Source organism: Mustela nigripes, chromosome 7 (genome assembly GCF_022355385.1).
Source record: "Mustela nigripes isolate SB6536 chromosome 7, MUSNIG.SB6536, whole genome shotgun sequence".
In the NCBI taxonomy this organism is placed as follows: Eukaryota; Metazoa; Chordata; class Mammalia; order Carnivora; family Mustelidae; genus Mustela; species Mustela nigripes.
Window position 1 is genome coordinate 67,205,576 of NC_081563.1, and position 19,779 is coordinate 67,225,354.

Consider the following 19,779-nt stretch of genomic DNA (forward strand, 5'->3'; position numbering starts at 1 on the left):
ATATATGTATGTCCCATCCTAGGCAGATGTCTAGTCATTTCCCCAACATGCCTCACTGTTTTTGTAGCTTTCCCTGGTCATGTCCTATCTCCACCCCCAAGCACCCACTATCTCATTATCTCATTATTATTAATTCTCGTCCTACTTTAAGTTACAGCTCAAATGTCAACTCCAAAAAGTCTCTCTCACATCTCACAACCTAGGGTTGTCATGCACACATCTTAGAACATCTGTCCCTTTCTATCTAGTATTCCCTTTTAGAATGTGATTCAAGGAAGTGACTATCTTACACCTTTGTTTCTAGAGTGCTTAGCATCTTAACTTGCTCACCATGGCATTCACCTGCTTGCTGAACTGATTAAAGAGGTGGATGGCCAGGATGGCTCCTTCAGTGATGCTGGAGCTTAAGTGTGTTCTAAAACTTTATCCTGCCTTCTTCCACGCCATGTACTCTTCATTACTTAGTAGGTACGTGTTGGTCTATCCCAAGAACCAGTCTGCAAGGTGCATCAACTAGAGCAAGTTACAACCAAGTGGCTTCCAGGTTATGCCAGCTGAGTGTTGAGGACAAGCTTGAGACAACAATTCTTACTACCTAAGTAAAGAAATTAAACCAACAACTAGAGCCAACGGCTATCTTCCTGGGCCTATACATATCTCCCCTCCCATCAATGTTCCAGGTTTCAGTCACTAACAGAGCCACAGTGGCGCAGAAAGGTAGTAAGGCAGATCTCGGTGACACCAAAATAAAACACAGACCAATGTCCTTATGCAGCGTCCCCTCTAACTGCGGCCATAACCTAAACCCAACCAGGTTCTAGAAGCTGCCCTAATTACCCACCCAAACACGTGTCCATCATTCTACAGGTCCATTCCTGTCTCTCACAGGAGAAAGGAGGACAGACAAGGTGTGCATGACTGCCTAAGCAGAGGCATGTTGGGAGCCAGCTTTCCAAATGTATGTGAACATATTTTCCCTCTCCTTTTGGTTCAGAGGTTTGTGGACAGATTCAAATCAGTCCCTGATACCTCAGAGTTGAGCCATCATACAGATCAACTGTCACTGAGTCACAAGAGATTTCGTTTTGGGGGTGCCTGGGTGGCTCAATGGGTTAAGCCTTTGACTTCAGCTCAGGTAATGATCTTAGTGTCGTGTCATCACATCATAGTCAGGCTCTCTGCTCAGCAGGGAGCCTGCTCCCCCCCTCCCCCGCCTGCCTCTCTGCCTACTTGTGATTTCTTTCTCTGTCAAATAAATAAATAAAACCTTTAAGAAAAAAAAAAAAGAGAGAGAGAGAGATTTTGTTTTTACTTTTTTTTAAATCTCTAACAACTCAACATCCAAAGCCCTCAAAGTACTAGCCCTAAGTCCTATATATAAGCATGTCCATAGCTGTATTAAAAAAGACCGCAGATTAATATCACCTGAATTTGGGCTACCACGTGGCTCAACATTTCCCCAAATACCCTAATGCATTTACCAAACACTGCATCTGAATGTGGGTTTATGTCAGCTCTGACTTTCAAGACAGGCAGATGCATCACCCCTCCTGGCACTGTTACACCCTTGGCAATATCACGGATAAGCAAATTAGCGGACTACATTGTTAATGGAAGGATTTACTCATCAGTAGCCTGCAGTTTTATCAGAAATTGATACTTGAGAAACCTGATTGGTAAGCCTTTCATTTTTAATCTGCATATTCAATTTGTTTCTTGGTTAAATGTGACACTTCAAGACACCTATCAATTTGGCTGAATCCCTATTAAGATTGAATACCTGTGTTTCAAACAAAATTTCAGTGACATTAAAGTCCATAAAATCTACCCATGTGTTGATAGATATAGACATCCTGCCTTACTATCTACCTCTGTACACAGAGAAAAAAGTAAATACTTTAAAAGTTCAAAGAAATGTTGGAAATGGCCCCTTCTTGTTGCAGAATTTTTCAAAGTCACCCATTTGTCACTTGCAGGCTAAGTGACTCTGCCACCTCATTTCACCCTTGGGATCCTCAAGTTCCTCAATCCTCAAGGCAGATAGGACACCACCTATCACTCAACACACACACACACACACACACACACACACACTCTGAATGCATATGTGCATGCACCTGGTTCCTACCTGGCTCTTGCTGGAAAGCCCACAAAAGCCTTTTCTTTTTCTTCTTCTTTTTTTTTTTTTGTTTCTTTTTTGTTACATTCAGTGCAGGAAAAAGCAGCTTGTTGGATGAACTCTTGACATCACAGGGACATCATGAGCAATGGGGTGGCGAGGGTGGGACCTCGGATTACAAGCCAGACTGCATGGCTCACACCCTCACAGGACCACTGGTTTACTACCCAGTGACCCAGGCACAACCCGTTCTGAACACGGGGCAGCCACAACTGATTCCAGTGCAGCACATTATCTGCCACCCAGGGGTTCTATGACCCTGTGGAGAAGAGCCGATGTCCAGAGGCAGAAGGAAGGACCACATCATAAATCCCTCACCTGCAGGGGAAGATGCTTTTTCTGGGGAGCTAGGACTGAGGAAGCTGCTTCAAAGCACACTCAAGAAAGAAGGCTGCTGCTAGCCACGGTCCAACAGCTCCCACCACACCCAGCCACACCCAGAGCCTTCCAGGAAGATAGCCATCTCGGAGACACAGCGTGGAGCTGGGCTCTGGGGACGCATAGCCCGGCATGCCGGCCAGGCCCACTCGCCTAGTCCTGCGACACTGAGCAAGTTACTTCATCTCTCCAAGCCTTGCTTTTCTCATCAGTAAGCAGAGATAACATCTGTGCCTACCTCCAGCATGCTTCTGAGTCTGCAATGAGGTAATGCAGAGGATAAATGGCACAGAGTCAGGTATAAGAGTATTCAATAAATACTGGCAATTGTTACAGAAAAGGCCTGTGTTTCCTTCATCAGTGGACACCAGACTAGCTGGGTGAAGCTGAAAACAGAAAGTCTTGCCATTTGTTCCCTGCAAAAAAGTCTCCTAGATTAGGAATCTGTTTTTCAGGGGGTGATCCCACACATTATTGTAACTGATTTTCAGAGCAACCCAGGATGTTAGTAAGGAGGCAGGCGCTCTCTTTCGCAGGTGTATAAAGAACCCACTTGCTTATATTCACCCATTCAAATCTTATCACAAAAACTGTATCTATTTTCCTGTCTCTTAACTTGTTTGTGAGCCTCTGAAGGGGAGGTTTGGAAGTTGTACCCCCGTGCCTAGCAGAGGGCTAGAGAGGCCCTCCATAAGGCTGGGTATTAAGCAGGAGTTCAGTAATGCCAATAATTATTCTAATCATCACCTCTCCCACTCCAGCAAAATTTTTGTTTGTTGGTTTTTAATGCAGGGGACCTTAGCAAATAATTTATATTATAAATTCTCACTGGGAAGGAGGGATAAAGAGAGGAGATGACAAATCAACTGCTAAAATCACTGAATGACCAATGCGTCAGTTTCCTCTTCCAAAAACAACTGGTGAGCAGAAGAGCTGCTCTTTATCAAAGAAAAAGTGAGCAAGAATCCATAGCATAACTTACATTTACAGACAACTACTATGAGCTCATAGGAAGATGAGGTAAGAAAGGTCACTTCAGAATCACTGGATGACAATGGCTAAAATGATATCTGGACCCGCCCTCCTACCATCTGACTGTAGCACACAGGAAGCACAAACTGTCCCAGGGGCAGCCAGCTCCAGAGCCCTACCGTGAAGGTCAGGGCTCCAGTGTTCCTCCCTTAACTCCAGACCCCTCCCTTCCCCAAAAGCCAACTGAATCTACTACCTTGATAAGGGCTGTGGTCTGTGGTTCTGTGGCCAAGAACTCTTAGTCAAGCTTGGCTACAGTCAGGCCACTGCTGAATGAGTAGGGCTTTAAAAAAATCGCTTCCTTGTGTTTCAAATGAAAAAATAACCTCCCATCTCAAAACTGAAATCATATATATTTGCATAAGAAAACCAAAGTTTTTTTTGTTTTTGTTTTCTTTTTTTAAGGAGTGGGGAGGGGATGGGAAGCCACTGGCGGCTGGAAAGCAGCCCTTTGGCCAAAACTAGTTTTCTCGTGGCTATTTCTTCAGTTTAAAAAGCCAGGCTTGCACATTACACTGGTATCCACGTTTCTGAGGCCCTGCCTCTATTTGCTCAGAGTATTATTAACTGGCGGGCTTCTAGAAAAACATTACTCATGCTGCATCACTGTGAGCAAAGACGTATGTGTAGTTAGAAAAATTGCATTCGTTTTACAGTCACACAGTATAAAAATCTGAATGGTTACCACACCTAGAAGAATGGATTTCAGTTTCGCAGGGTACACTTTTACCTCTCTGGCTTTGTAACTGGATTCCATTTGAGGGGTCCCTAAACTCCTCTGCTTCAACTACTCTTGCCTCATTCTCACTCAAGGGAAAAAAGTAAAAACAGCAACAGCAAGGGGAGACAACCTGATGTCCAACTTTAGTATCTCTTTAAATACTTCACTACCATGGGCTTCCTTCTCCTCCTCACCAAGTTCAACTTCCCCAGCACCCTGCAGACTACAGGAACTACATGGGAGGTCCCTAGGATTCTATCTAAATTTCATTTTATCAAAAAAGTAGACAGAGCCAGATAAGCCCTTCCTTAAGTTATAGTTTAGCCACATCAGAGAGCCAAAACCATTACCATGTGATTCACGCTTTCATTCTACCCATTATTTATTATGTGGCTGGAGGGGGGGGGGGCACCTCTTTACTCAGGGGAGGAGAGGCCACAGGGAGGAAGAGCATCTAAAAACAACTTTAAAACACTTTAAAACAACTACCTATGTGTTACTGCCTTCCTCACTTTACTCGTTCATCACTCTTGTGCCAAGCACTAGGAAGGCACACAGGGACAAGCAAACACACACAGACCATGTCTTCCATACCTAGTCATACATAACTATGGCAACCCACCGTCTAGCTTGCCTGGGACTTGGGAACACTGCTCAGAAGGAACTTCCAGTGCTTAACTGGGGATGAGTTTGTCACCCAATCAACACGATGTACTAATTTAATTTAAGATTTATAGCCACCCCCAAGGGCTATTTATTTTTCCCAATTTTTAACAGATCAAGAAGATGGGGTCTAGGGAGGTCACTGGTGAAGTCAGGATTTGAAGGCAAGCTTATATGACTCCCGGGTCCAGGTGTTTCCCACCAGGCTGTGTTTCTGAGACAAGATGTCCTCACACTGAACACTGCCTCCAACAGCCCTCGACAGCCCTCTGCACCACACCACTTGCTGCCAGGTTCTGACAGCTTTCCTCCTCTGCTCCCCCTGCTACTCCCACCCAGTCCCTACCACAGACTGCGCAGCTGGGATTTCATCTGCTTGGCAGTTGTTTGCAGATAACGCATAATCTCCCTCGAGCACTGCAAGACTGAATTTTTTTTTTTTTTAATAGCGAATCGCTTAAACCTCTGTAGGAATAAACATCTCCTTCAATAGAAATCAGGGCACCATTTTCAAGCATCAGAAACACACTGCACTAGACTTGTACTCACCTCTCAACCAAACATTCAAGCCAGAGATCTACAGAAACTCACTGGCATGAAAACAGTTCAAACAGACCCCCACAGACTTTCAAAGACATCATATACATTAAAATAGACCTTCAAAGTTTCTCTTTAAAAAAAAAAAAGAAAGAAAGAAAGAAAAGAAAAGCCTAATTCAAAAAACCAAGGCCACATTCCAAGAGATAACTACTATCTGTACATCATGGGAGTCACCAAAATAAGGTCTTTGGTTTGTAGAAGGATTTCAGGCAAAACATTCACACACTCCAACTAGCCTGTACTTACATGACAGCTCTTACTCCAAAATTCCATCACAATTACACTTCGTGGGGGGTGGGGGTCAAATTCACCCAAATAATGACAGCCTATGTAATTTCCTTACCACCAAAGAACAGAGCCCACAGACTTTTTATGTTTTGCTCACATTCTTCACGATTAAAGCGTGCCTCAGTGATCCTCCACTTCACTCTCCACTTGCATCATTTCAGCATTAAAAGAGACTTTAAGACCAGATCTTTCACAAGGCCTTTGTGAAGCCAAATATAGGCTTGCCTGTGTCTCCCAGCTACCATGATTACTGGGTTTGCCACTTAAAGGCCCTATGCCTCTTGAAAACAAGGTTGGGGTAGAGAGAGAAAGGCTAAGAAAGGCCTTTCAAAAGAACACACAGTAGAGGCATTCACCAGTCTATGGAGGGTAGTTCATATTAGTTTGGCTACAGTAGTTCTCTCTGACAAAGTGCTGGGTGCCCTGGCTTCGGTAGTGGCTGCTCTAGATGCTTTTTATGAACTTAGAGCCAGCACCATTGTGACCTTGAACCTATATCAAAAGTCATCAGACTCAAACAACTGCTGTCAGCCTTGTATACTTTCTAATAGGGAATATAAAAGGGGCCGTTTCAGTTGGGTGCGTTTTCAGGCAAACCAAACACTCCTCTAACACGCTGAAGGAAACCACACCCAGAACAGGTTTCAGGGGTGGGGGTGGGGTAAGATACCCAACTCAAGCAAAAGATTGTCCCCTGTTGGGACCATTTAACCAGGACCTGTAATAATGTCTGCCACTAACTCCTGAGAGCCTGCCATGTACCAGCTAGTGTCACAGTCTCTGTGGAGAACCTCACATTCTTTTTTATTCTTTTTAAAAGTTATTTATTTATTTATTTGAGAGAGAGAGATCGTAAGTAGGCAGAACAGGCAGAGAGAGGAGGAGAAGCAGGCTCCCCGCTGAGCAGAGAGCCCTACGTGGGGCTTGATCCCAGGACCCTGAGATCATGACTCGAGCCAAAGGCAGAGGCCCAAAGCTCTGAGCCACCCAGACGCCCCACTTTTTCATTATTTTTATTTTTCAAGTAGGCTCCATACCCAGTGTGATGCTTGAACGCATGACCCTGAGATCAAGACCTGACCTGAGATCTAGAGTCAGATGGTCAGATGCTTAACCAACTGAGTCACCCAGGTGCCCTGAACCTCACATTATTCTTATGACAATCGTACTTCATAAAAGTTGTATTACCCCTCATCACAAAGATGAGTGAACAGGCTCAGATTAGTAAAAAGATTGCCCTGATCTAGCAGAAGGACAGAGAATCTCCAGGAGACTCCAAGCTTCTGAGCACAGAGCCCTGAGCTCAACCCCGGGACCCCACGACCATGACCTATGCTAAAACCAAGAGTTGGACACTTAAATAACTGTGCCACCCAAGTGCCCCTTGTGATTGCAGGATCTTAAACTAGTCTTTCCTTTGAAGTTGTCAAAATTTGGCTATGAAATAATTATTATATAAAAAGAATTATGGAGTAATATAAAGAACAGCTAGAAATTTAACTTTCCCATTAATAATGACCACCAATCCTGCTGTAGTTAAGAGCATCATCTGAGTGGCCTCTAGACACCTACTGATTTCATTACTTGTGCCCTTTCATCAGGAAGGTTCTGGAGTGGTGCTAGTTGACAAAAGTAACTTATCTCCCCCATTTCTTTTCTTTTGCTTTTAAGGGGCAAAAACTGCCCAACAACGAGTTTCAGCAGGTGCTTTTTCTCCCCTATCTAATCAATACCCACTAATTTTAAAGCTTCACCTGCAGACTCATAGGAAATGAGCACTTATCAAGAAACAGGTATTTAGTGTATTTTAAATCCACTTTAACAGCCATACCTGAAGGCACTGCTAGGTGAGTTTGAAAGTGATTTAAAGTCTGACACCCAGGGCAAGAAGAGTAACATCAATTTAATAAAGGAAGATTTTACTAAGATGGAGCAAGAGGTTAGGGGGTTGTTTCTGCTTAAGAAAAAAAAAAAAAAAAGTTTAGAAGTATATAAAGGGTTGAAGTCATAAAGTAGATATAGCCTTAGCAAGCCTCTACTTCCCAGAACACCATGCTAAAATTCTGTATTTTATAATTCTCCATTAATAACAAAAGGGTAAATGATAAGAAATTGTGCTTTTTTAACTGCACCAATTTCAAAAACTGCAGGATTAGCAAGGAGGAAAATCCCAGCCAAATTCTACAAAAGACTTACAAAGCTAGGAATTAACCAACCATGCTTTTAAAGCCCTGTAATCTCCTACAGTAATACTAAACTTTCTTTAATTAACTATTACATATTTAGATACAAGATTATTTTTATAGTTACTTTAAAATGCTCTAGTTTACCCAGGAGAAAAAGACCCCATGAAAATCTTACCTTTAACACAGACTTCCTAAAAAACACATAAACTTTAGGCCTCAGGAAGGTCATAACCTTTCTGGGACTATTTCCCTCTCTGCTCATAGGGGTAAGGAGGCAAGTAAAGATTATTTCCAAGACAGCACTTCTTACACTTGGAATGGGCAAACAAACCACCTGGGGAATCTTGTTACAGTGAAGTTCTGACTCCTTAGATCTGGGTGGGTTTAAGTAACCAGGCTGTAAGTACCCTGCATTCCAAATTTCAAGAAGTCTATGCTGTTTCTAAGTTTCTCACCCCACAAATCCAACAGCCTCCCAACCAGCCTCTCTCTTGACCACTACCCTTTAAAGCAACACCAGATTAAGCAGTTAGATCCACTTTTCTTCCAAGGGAGGAAAAAAATTCAGAACAAGTCACTCTCCTCTCTAAAATCCTTCAGTAGGTTTTCATGGAGAGACTTCCCTCTGAACTCCTTAACCTGATTTACAGGACAACACATCCTCTGGCTTTTCAATTATCCTTCTAGAACCCTTCTGACCTGCTCTTCCTGGCTCTGCCCTCTAAATACACTCTGACCACCCTGGACCCACTCCACTTCCCTTACCCTGGTCCCACACCTCTCGGTTCCCTACATTGGGTCCCTAACATGGAACAAGTTTTTTTTGTCCACTTGCTCCTATTCCTCTCTAAGCTCAACCAGCATTTCCAGCATTGACAAAATACACCTTCTCACATATTTCCTAACTGGTGCAGTTCCCACTGAAAAGCAGACAATTAACGTTTTTTGTTAATAAACAAACAGAACAAAAAGCAAACCGTCTATCTTCAAAAATCAGTTTTATTATGTTATTTCTTAGACTCTTCTTGCTCTAAAGTTGCCCAGATTAATGACCGACGACAGAGGTTTTAAATGGCAAATCCTTTGCACCCATGAACTGGTTTAACAGCTGCCAGAGTTTTAATGAAGCCAATCTGGCAAAGATTACTGAAGTTAGAAAAATGCTTACAATGCCCTTATCATTAATTTCATCTGTCATTAGTTTTTTTATAGCTGATGGCCTAAGAATTGACAGAAATTTGTCAGGCAAGAGGGAGAAAAGACACCAAAATCTAAAACGGCTGAGATCTACCTGGCTGACTGTGGTAACATGCACAAGTGAGACTCCCAACTCTGAACAGATGGATGCCTGTAAGGCTATGGTGAACTGAAAACATAAAGCTTGGTCACTATTCGTTCCAGAATAGTTCCAGAAGAGAGGAAAACAAACTCTGAAGTCCATATTTAAACTGCTGGGCCACGATATACTTCTTACAGTTCATCCATATATAGTAGTTTTCTTTAAAAGAAAATACAATGACGGAAAACAATAACCACACTTGACATTTTAAATAGTACATGGATTTTTTCAAGGAAGCATCATACAAATTATGGCATCTGCTGTTCAATGCAACCCTGGAAGGTAAACCTGCCAGGTATTCAGATAAGGGAAGTGGCCCAGATCTTCAAATATCCAGAAGAGGGCTGTGGTCAGGTGCCACCTGCCTCCCTCCCAGATACCAAGTTGCGGGGATTTCTGTTTTTCAAGTGAAATGCAACAGATTCTTTATTAAGAACCTGAACAAAACAAAACAAAAAAATTGTCCGCACTTACTGAATTGTCCACACAACCTTAAAATACTATTATCTTTTTCTCTATTTTTTTTTTAAACTTTATCTTTCTGGAATGCTTTTCCCACTAACCTGATGGGGAACTAGGACAGATAATTAGCACTTCTGGCAAATGAGGTGACTGAGGCCTGCAGATGTTAAACGGCTTCTCTAATTTCAAGGCAGAAGCCATTCCTGACTCATTAAATATCTTTTCCACTATTAAACAATTTTATTCTAAACATACTTCTTCACAGCTCTTTATTCTTCAATAAATTAAGAGTATCTGGGGGCGCCTGGGTGGCTCAGTGGATTGAAACCTCTCCCTTCAGCTCGGGTCATGATCCCAGGGTCCTGGGATCGAGCCCCACATCGGGCTCTCTGTTCAGGGGCGAGCCTGCTTCTCCCCTCTCACTCTGCTGCCTCTCTGCCTACTTGTGATCTCTCTCTGAAAAGTAAATGAATAAAATCTTAAAAAAAAAAAAAAAAGAGTATCTGGTCCCATTTAGGAGGATTCATGCAGTCAGTTCCTCCTCATCTCCCTCCCTTCCCATCACCAAATCACAAAGATTGTAGGAACGGTCCAATAAGGGAGCATTTCTCAAACTTGAGTGTGCACCAGAGCCACCTGGCAGGCTATAAAAACACCAACTGCCAGGCCCCACCCCACGGTTTCAGAAGTCAAGCCTGAGAATTTATATTTCTAGCACGTTCCCACATCACATTGATGCTGCTGGTCTGGGGACTTACCTTTGAGAACCACTGCAATAAAGCAGTCCATTGTAACAGTTTCATTTATTTACTCTTTAACAGACTTGGTAACTGCTATGTGTCAGACTGGTTATGCCAGACTTTTGTCTTTATGCCCCTAAACTTTATGAAATGTAGGAAAAAAAACAAAAAAGGTAATTCAGTGGTAACCAAAAGCAATATGTAAAAATCACAAAGTGAGCAAATGGTTCCACTTTAAATCTTACAGGAAGGCAATCCAAGCAGAGATTCTGACCTCTCCTCCCTCTGGGAATACTTAGAATTAAGTGGCATCTGAACTGGAACTCAAAAGTAATAATCCCAACTGAAGAAATAATTCCCGGTGCAAGACACCTAGAGAGCAGGGTCTCAAGAGCAGGGAAATGCAGGGGAGATTTAGGGAATCCTGAGTACTGTTAAGGAAGGAGTAGCAAGAGCTGGAGAAAGGAAGGTCAGCCAGAGCGAAATCCCTTAACTTTCTGCAGAGAGCTCTAATCAGGGCCCAGCTTTAAGGAGCCCAAGAGTTACGGGGGAGGGGTGGTTCAGGAAACCAAAGAGGCTCAAACAGAGGGAGATGCAATGGAGCAGACCCTTTTCCAGGCCCTAGGCATGTGAAGAGGTAACCAGAATAGAGTCATCAGAAAGCTTCCTTAGCAGTCAAGTCATTCAGTCCCATTTCACCACCCTAAGAATAATGGTCTATTTCCCTCAAAGGGCGTCAATCCTTCACCTCCTCTTCCTCCTAGCTGGCCTCCAACAGTCCTTTTAACGGACATCCCGGTCAAACGCTAAAGGAATCGGTATTCCCTTGTCTGTCAGAGCTCCTGGCCCACCAAAAACTGGGAGCAAAACATGTCCAGAAATCTGAGCAGTCCTGAGCTCATTAATTTTCCATGCCACCAGAATACGTTCACGGTATCTAGGGAGCGGGTGCGTGGCTCAAACCTAACTGACACTGTGTGGTCCTAGAAGAGATCAAATTTGCAGTCAGAAAACCTGGGTTCAGAGATGTAGCCTTGTGCCAATTGATTTTAACCCAATGACCCCCTTATTAACCTATAAACAGTAAGAGTATCTGCCCCAGAGAGTTATTATTAACACTAAATAAATGCACACTTATTTAGAACTTACTATGTAGTAGATTCCACGCTGGGTACTCTGAATAGTCTCATTTAGTTACTTTAATTATGCAAGATGATACGTATTAAAGTTAAGTGCTATACATATTAATAGTAATTATTATTATTACCACATCATTCAGAAAGAATTCTAATTCACAAACCTGCTAAGAACGTTACAAATTGTGAGCTGAAACTCTGGTAAACTGGTAAAAAAGATACATATATATATTTTTTAAGATTTTTTTCGGGGCGCCTGGGTGGCTCAGTGGGTTGGGCCGCTGCCTTCGGCTCGGGTCATGATCTCAGGGTCCTGGGATCAAGTCCCACATCGGGCTCTCTGCTCAGCGGGGAGCCTGCTTCCTCCTCTCTCTCTCTGCCTGCCTCTCTGCCTACTTGTGATCTCTCTCTGTCAAATAAATAAATAAATAAAATCTTAAAAAAAAAAAAAAGATTTTTATTTATTTACTCGAAAGAAAGAGCAAGAAAGCACATGAGTGGGAAGGAGAGGGAGAAGCAGTCTCCCCAGTGAGAAGGGATCCCGATGTGGGGCTCAATCCCAGCATGCTGGGATCACGACTGGAGCTGAAGGCAGATACCCAACCAAGTGAGACACCCAGGTACCCCCTAAAGATATATTTTTTAAAAACTGGGGACTTGTGCCACAAAGTTTTCTGGGCTTAGACTAGCTCTAGTACTGGCAGGTATCCAGACCAAAAAGCCAATCTTTTATGTTTTCATGAAATCCAGAAATGCTCTTTTAATTCTTGGCCCCCACCCCCAAAAAAGAGTTACCATCTGTCAAATCTTTTCATGTCACAATGGGAATATCTGAAGGCTGACACTTTACATCTAAGACCTTTACATTTTCTTCATGACAAGAAGGAGGTGTAGGCCCAGGAATACACTTTCTATAAGGCTTTCTATAAGGTTTAAGACATATGCAAGACAAACATCTAAGTACCCTAACAAACTGGCAAGTTCTGAAAAATTTGAGAATAAATTTTCTTCACAATTTGTGGGCACAAGACCAGCAATATTTTTTTTCCCTTAAAAAAGAAACTAAAAAGAAACTAGGACGTTCCCCACCCCACAAAAAAAAGAAGAAAAAAAAAAGAAAAGAAAAGAAAGAAACACAACAAGGCAAATCTGATATCATCTGATAAACCGCTCTGTAGTCTCCCGCCAAAGACAGACTACTCCCTAATTCTTTCTAAACAGTGGGACAAGTTCATTGAGCCTGAAGAGCTAAGAAAAAGCACCTTCTCCAGAAATACCAGGTGCTAGATGCCAGGGTTAGGCTGCAAAGAAAGCAGAAGTTCATTTTGATGCTTTCAACTAGATCCTGTCTTCATTACTACGCCACTGCCAGGGCCAAGAGAATTCCAGCGCTCTGGGAAACAAGTAGGCAGGAGAGAGGAATCAGGTTAGGGTACCCATTTCACACTGTAACCTCATTACTATTATTATGATTATTGTTATTACTGCAGAGATAAAATAGTATCTAAAAGTCTAGGAGAAGGTTAGAAAACAACAATGTGCAGCCTGAGCACAATAAAGCTTGTCACCCTGGTCAAGCTATTTGTCTTCTCTCTTAAATCTCTCAGGTGTGTTCCAAAGACAGGATAACATATATAAAGCTCCTGCTAACATGACTGATACCTGGTAAATACTCAACGAGATCTTTTTCTCACCAACCCCAACACAGGGAACATGAAGCTTTATGGAATTACTGGAATGTGAGCAGTCTTACAAATTTATAGGAATGATGTCCAGAGGTAAATGGATGGGTCGGACATTTGAGGCAGAAGGCAGAAGATGAACCCAAAACCCAGGGCTTGGTTTTATGAAGCACTGTAAGCCTGTCTACCTGGAAGACTGGATTGGAATATAAGAGTTGGAACAGGAAGTACTCAGGGTAGGGCCATTTTGAGGAGGGTGCAATGCCAAGTTAAGGAGTCTGGAATTTATTTTACATCTTAGGCAGAAGCAACAGCTTCTGAGTACGAGAGTAGCAATATTCTCCTATAAGGAATTAAGCTAGCTCATTTGAAACTGGAAAAAAGGTTTTATGAACCTGTTACTACAAACACATTTTTCTAAACATGTAGAGTTTGTTTACGCATTTCTCTTACTAAAAAAAAAAAAAAAAACTAACCCAACTTTAAAGATACATGCACAAGCTCTGAGGAGGGTAATTTAATTTTGTAACTCAAATTTGCTGAAGAACTATTTGAAAGAGAGAGAGAAAGCATGCACTTTGGGTGTGTCTGTTAGGTGTACTGCGTGCTGGTGGTTAACGTTTGAAGCCATCAGAGGCTGAAGGTCTTGTCTCTTGTACTATGCTAGAACTAGTGTGACAGATATCACTCCACATCTCGTCCCCCAAATCAGCAAAAAAAAGTCATACTTATTTGCTTCCTTTCTAAGTAGACCAAATACATTTTAGTATCATACATTCCTTGGCCCAAACATCCCACCTCATCCCCTGGTCCCGCCTGAAATTTTTAGGATCCACTGTGAAAATATTTGAAATCAGCAAAAATGCAGAAACATCTCCCACAAAATGACAGTACTCTCAGACTCTCGAGCATATTTGCTAAATTACTAAATTCATTTAACGGGCATTTAAAAAAAATAAATCCAAAGGACGAGTTTATCAATATTGGGTTAGAAATGCTCAGAAGGAGGATACTCAAAAGAGAAAAAAAAGGGGGGGGGTAGGGAAAAGGGCAGCTTTGGAGATATGTATAAAATTAAATTAGATGATATAATCTATACATCATTAAAAATGTGGTGAGTGGAAGAATGATAAATACAAATTGGGGGTAGGTATGGGGAAAGATTTTAGCAAAAATTCTCCTTAAAGTTGCTTAAAATGCCATCAGTTCCATTTATCATTACTAAGGAGGATGCCTGTTTCTAATTCTCTTGGGATACACCATACTTGGAAGTTAACTCACCCTTTCTCAGTTCCTCAACATGGGTGGTTTTCTGTTATAGAAATACCAACACCAAACTTGTGTAACTCCTAAACCACAATATGCAGAAATAAGAAAGTTAACTGGAGGGAACTACATTAGGGAGCAAAAATCATTAAGAAAACAAACAAACAAACAAACAAAAAACCCTACCACACAAAACGTGAAGCCCACAGCTTCTGAAGGGATTTCCTTGAGAAACAGTAACCAGGTGTAAAAAAAAAAATCAAGGGAGCATGGTAATTTGTTTTTTAATTTTCCTCTCTCCAGAGAGAACAGTTTAAGTAAGACATTTCCTGTGCATACGCTCCACCCTTCTCAGTGAGCAGTTTTACAACCATCCTCAAAGCTTTCAGATAACAGCCTTTTGTTAAGGGTGGGCCTGTGAGTATACTGCTCCCCACACCTTCTTACATCTTCTCCTTGGTTCTGCATTTTTTCTGAGACTACAAGTGTGGGCTGACTGGACGTTGGTAATTGGTTTTCAGATCAAGGATCCACCACTCAGTGAGTTCTCCTCGAAGGTATGACACAACCAAGCGGGGAGACTTAGTCATGCTTACTAGAGGTGTATTCTGAATTCTCAAAACCTAAACCTACGGGGCTTCCAGCACAGACCCAGAAGACACCATTCCTCTCTTTACCATCAGCAAACTAACCCTACCTCCCTGCCCCCGACCCCAAGTTTTCCCACAACACAAATTACACCTTCAAAGAGCTCAAGGAGAATGAGGCAAAGACACATAACCATTCCCTGGAGAGAATGGAGCTGCTTCTTACAGCTAACTGCCCCAGGACAGCTAACTGCCCCAGGAATGCAGCACAGACTAGCAAATGTTTAAAATCACGTCCTGTTCTGCCTCTTGTTTTCCAGAAAAGTGTCATTACTGTCAACTATTTCACAAGACAAATAAACCTGTGAATGAAATATATCTTCCCTCCCCTTCCCAATGAAAACATTCTAGGATTGAGCTGCTTCCTTCCTTCCTCCTTCTCACAGGAACCGCATTTGTGGCACTGAGAAGAGTTAAAATAAGAAACACACACTGTGTGAAGGCCACTTTTTCACAGCATTAGTTACAGCCATTCCTGGCCTACTACTGATCCAGGGGCTTCCAAACGGAAGGAGTTCTGTTTTCAGTTATGAGCCCTTTTTCATTATGAGGTCTGAGAAAACGCCAGCCAGGCCTGCTGGTAGGGCAGGGACAGCCAAGGGCTGCAGGGGCCACCCCAGCGGTGGGCTGCAAGCCCATCATCCCCCACGCTGCTGCACACAGGACCCTGGTCTCCATAAAAATGTGCGGTAATACTGGATTCATTCAATTATTTGAGACTAATATAGATGCCAAGAAACCTATAATTGATCCAACTAATCCAACCCATAGCATTGGAATGACAATAACTGGCTTTCATTATAAATTATATAGCCCACTAAATTGAAGGGAAGGCTCTCCCCAACACAATACATCAAAAGAGTTAAAATTAGGCTTCAGAATCAAAACTGTAATTTACCCAAGGCTTAGGAACAAAAAGACCACTCCCTGCTCCCCTTTGCTATTGTTCTACTGGACTGGGTGTCGAGCAGTGCACTTTACACCTTTAGGATTCCCAGAGGTAAGAGGCTGGGGGGCTGGGAGACAGAGGCGACCCGGAATCAAATGCTTGCATACTAATAGGTCTATTAGCATTGATCCACAGAGCGGCAAAGATAGCTAAGAGGCCAGAAAATGTGTGCTCAGTGGGTAGCAGATACCTGACAACCGCGAGTCGAAAGGACAGGAGAGACAGAGAGAGAGAAAGGGCCTCCAAATGGTGGCTTTTCTAGAGTAGAATGAGAAACTGTCTCCTTTAAGGAGTGAATGGGGTGCTCGCAGCCAACCAGAGGCTTTGGGGCTGGGCCGGGCGGCAGCCCGTCTTCCTTAGGGTCACGTACCATATGGCACAAATAAAATCTCGGAACCCCCGTAGGCACAGCCCCAAGGCAGGCCTGGCCTTTGGGAGGCGGGGGCTTACCTTGTAGTTGCTTGAATCTCCCCTCCAGCTGGTTGTAGTTGTAAGGCACCTGCCCCGTGTAAGCTGGCGACAGCGGCCCCGAGATGCTAGATGTCCTCTGCAATTCCATTATGCCCGGCGTAACGCCCCGGCGGGCTGCACGCTGGAAATCCCGCTCCGGCCCCCTCCTACCCCCATCCAACACACAGCAGCTTCCGCACGGCTTGGCTCCCGGCCCCGCGAAAAGGGCTGGACCTTAGGCAAGCCCCATTCCGGTCTGAAAGTCCCGCAGGCAGATCTGATAGGAAGTTGGCTGCAGGAGAGTCCACCTTAGCCCGGCCGGGAGTTACCACTCGGGGATCTAATTCCTTATTGCTTTCCTTCCTTTTGTGGCTCTCGACTAGAAGCTTGAAATAAATTACCGAGGAGGAGCGGGAGGACGGAAGGAGGGAGGGAGGGAGGTGCAAATCCTACTTTAAAAAAATTTTAAAATATGGCCAATCCTAAGCGTGCCCCGGTCGCCGAGCCCAGGAGCTCGCGGGAGCAGCACACACACCTCCTCCCGGCTGCCCGCGGCGGCCGCCGGTTTGTAATTTAATCAGGAGCCACTCTCCGTGCGCTGGGCGGTGATGTCACCTGATTAGCATAACAGCATTGTAGAGGAAACGCAGGCTGTACCACGAGGAGGGGCGCGGGGGAGGCCGGCCGGCCGGCGGCCCCCCACCCACAGGCGGCCCCGGCGCGGCCCGCGCCGCCTCCTCCGCGCCGGAGCCGCCGACCCCCGGGCAGGGCCCAGGACGCGCCCGCCGCGGTGGTACCTTCCCAAACAAAGCTGCTGGAATTACAATCTTTTGTTGAGAGCCTCATGTAACGGAAAAGTCTCCGATTACTATCATATGAAAAGGAGGCGGCCCGGGAGGGTGCGGAGTCCCGCAGGTCCCCCGCCGGGCGGCTCAGCCACTGCTCTGCGTCTGCGGAGATAAGACGGCCACGCGGGCTGCGCACCTGGGCGCGCGCGGCGTCCCCACTGCGCGGGCGCCAACGACTCGGCGCCGGTGGGGCCGGCCACCGTGTCAGAGTGAGACACGGCCACTCCGGGCACTCCACGGCGAGGGGAGGTGTAAGTACCGCGCACAGAAAAATCTCAACAGACTTCTGCGGCCCTCACAAGATGTTTGGCGGAAGGTGTGTAACACTGACCCTGTAAGACAACTCAATGCTAGATTTACAGGAGCACTGATTTGCAAGGCATTGTGGGAGAAAGGTACACAGGTAAACACCGCAAGGATCCCTGACCTGAGGAGTTCACGAGCGGATGGGGAGATAACAGAAATTACCCTCAAATCCTACTTTGATTTGTAAAATGAGTCTCCTGAACTTTTGGGTTCTTCAAGATAGTAAAACACTCCTCCTTAATTTCTCCCACCAATCTCAACCAGGAAAAAAAAAATTTTTTTTTAAACCTACAAAGAAAAGAACAGTGATCAAAATGTATTTTGGGGAAGTGGCTGACCCTCGTTTTTTCTTCCCACCTTCCCCAACTAACTGCAGGCAGACAACAAATCACAAATTTGGCTTTTCCACATGGAGCACTGAATAAAGTAATTTTGTTCCTAAGGGATTCCAATCTGCACTAAAGAGGTGGGCCTCCACTCCAGGATTACTTTAGTCCCCAGGGCACTTGTAATTCAAGCAACTGCATCCTGCCCCCAGGTAGAGTTAAAACAAACCTGAAGTCTAGTTATTTGTTCAACTGAGCAACTCCCATTCCGAACATCTACAGCATAGGCTTTTAAATACAACCAGTGTCAACCTTTAGCTTTCGAAAGCCATGGCCAGGATTTGAAGGCATTTCTCATCATCCAGAATGTAGAGTAATTTCTAAAGCCCTTTTAACCACCCACAGCTGCAATTCACAATGCTGACAGGAATGTGGCAAAAGGGAGGGGTTACTGGAAGAAGCAAAGGACTAGGATTCTGAAGACCTGAGTTTCTAGTCCTGGTCAAGGCTCTTAATCGCCTATGACCTTGGAAGAAACCCTGGATTCTTTCTAAACCTCTCTTGTCAGACAGGGATAATTAATGCCTACCTCTACAAGGTCAATGAGGGAATGATGTGAAAATGCCCTGACAACAATCATTCCATTCAAAACTAGGAATGAATTTTTCAAAATACCCCTTGCTTATTTCCCCCCATGTACCACATCAAAACTACAAAAAGTAGAATGGACAATTTTCTCAATTAAGATCTTAATAGGACAGAACCTTCTTCACTGTTAAAATACAGTTTATATTAATATTAAATAAACTTAACTATTAAATATGAAGTTTTAAGTCTCTGAGTGTCCAGCTGTGGGCCAAGACAATGAGGCAGGGTAGTGCTTGCCAATTTACAATGCTTTATTTTTAATCTTTAAGCCACTTAGTGAATAGAGTATGAGTCACCATTCTTGGAGTCTCCCTTTCAGCTCCCTCTGGTATGGGGAAGTAGGTGAAATAAGCTAATTAGCCAGGTTACTACTAGGTGATGGGGTTAGAGGCTGAGACTAATATAGCCAAAGTCAGAACTAAAGAGCAGACAAGCCAGGCAGAGTGAACACATGCCAAGTACTGGAAAGAAAGGTTTTGAGGCTGAGGAAGGGTTTACTAACCCTGCAGGGGCAGGGGTAAGAAGTGGGAATCTATTTGCTGTGATGGGCAGGGGACGAGGAGGACACAACCCTGATGACTCATCTGACCACCTCCAACTCGGCAGTGGGGAGGAGGTAAAGGAAGGCCAGAGGCACTCATTCTTTATTCCATTCGGTATTTACTGGACGCCAACTGTGTGCAAGGTACATTGCCTAGTGGAGGCTTCAGAGATGACTGGGCAAGTTCCAGGCCAACAGAGATGGGACAAATATGCAAACAGTCTAACACCAGAGAAACAAACAGGGGCTAAAGGAGGGGGCTGCAAGAGTTCAGAGGATAAGGGAGAAACAACTGCCTAGGAAGACAGCCAGAAACACCTCCATGACCAAACCTTGAAACACCTGTAGATTAGCAACAGGCTGGGAGAGAGGGAAGCCTCCTCTCCTAGTGA

General features: G+C 44.0%; 1 protein-coding gene across 3 annotated transcripts in view; it reads right to left on the reverse strand.

The window, feature by feature from the left end:
* The window catches only part of SPTBN1 (spectrin beta, non-erythrocytic 1), a 197,081-nt gene that overhangs the window by 92,090 nt on the left and 85,212 nt on the right, over nt 1–19,779 (reverse strand). The window contains exon 1 of one of the 3 annotated variants that reach the window (XM_059406075.1): nt 16,719–17,273. The exons of the other annotated variants lie outside the window; for them this stretch is intronic. Within the exon in view, the coding sequence (XP_059262058.1) occupies nt 16,719–16,827 (109 nt within the window). The 5' untranslated portion in view covers nt 16,828–17,273. Of the gene's footprint in view, nt 1–16,718; nt 17,274–19,779 lie in introns of those variants that run through there. 3 annotated transcript variants of the gene reach the window in all.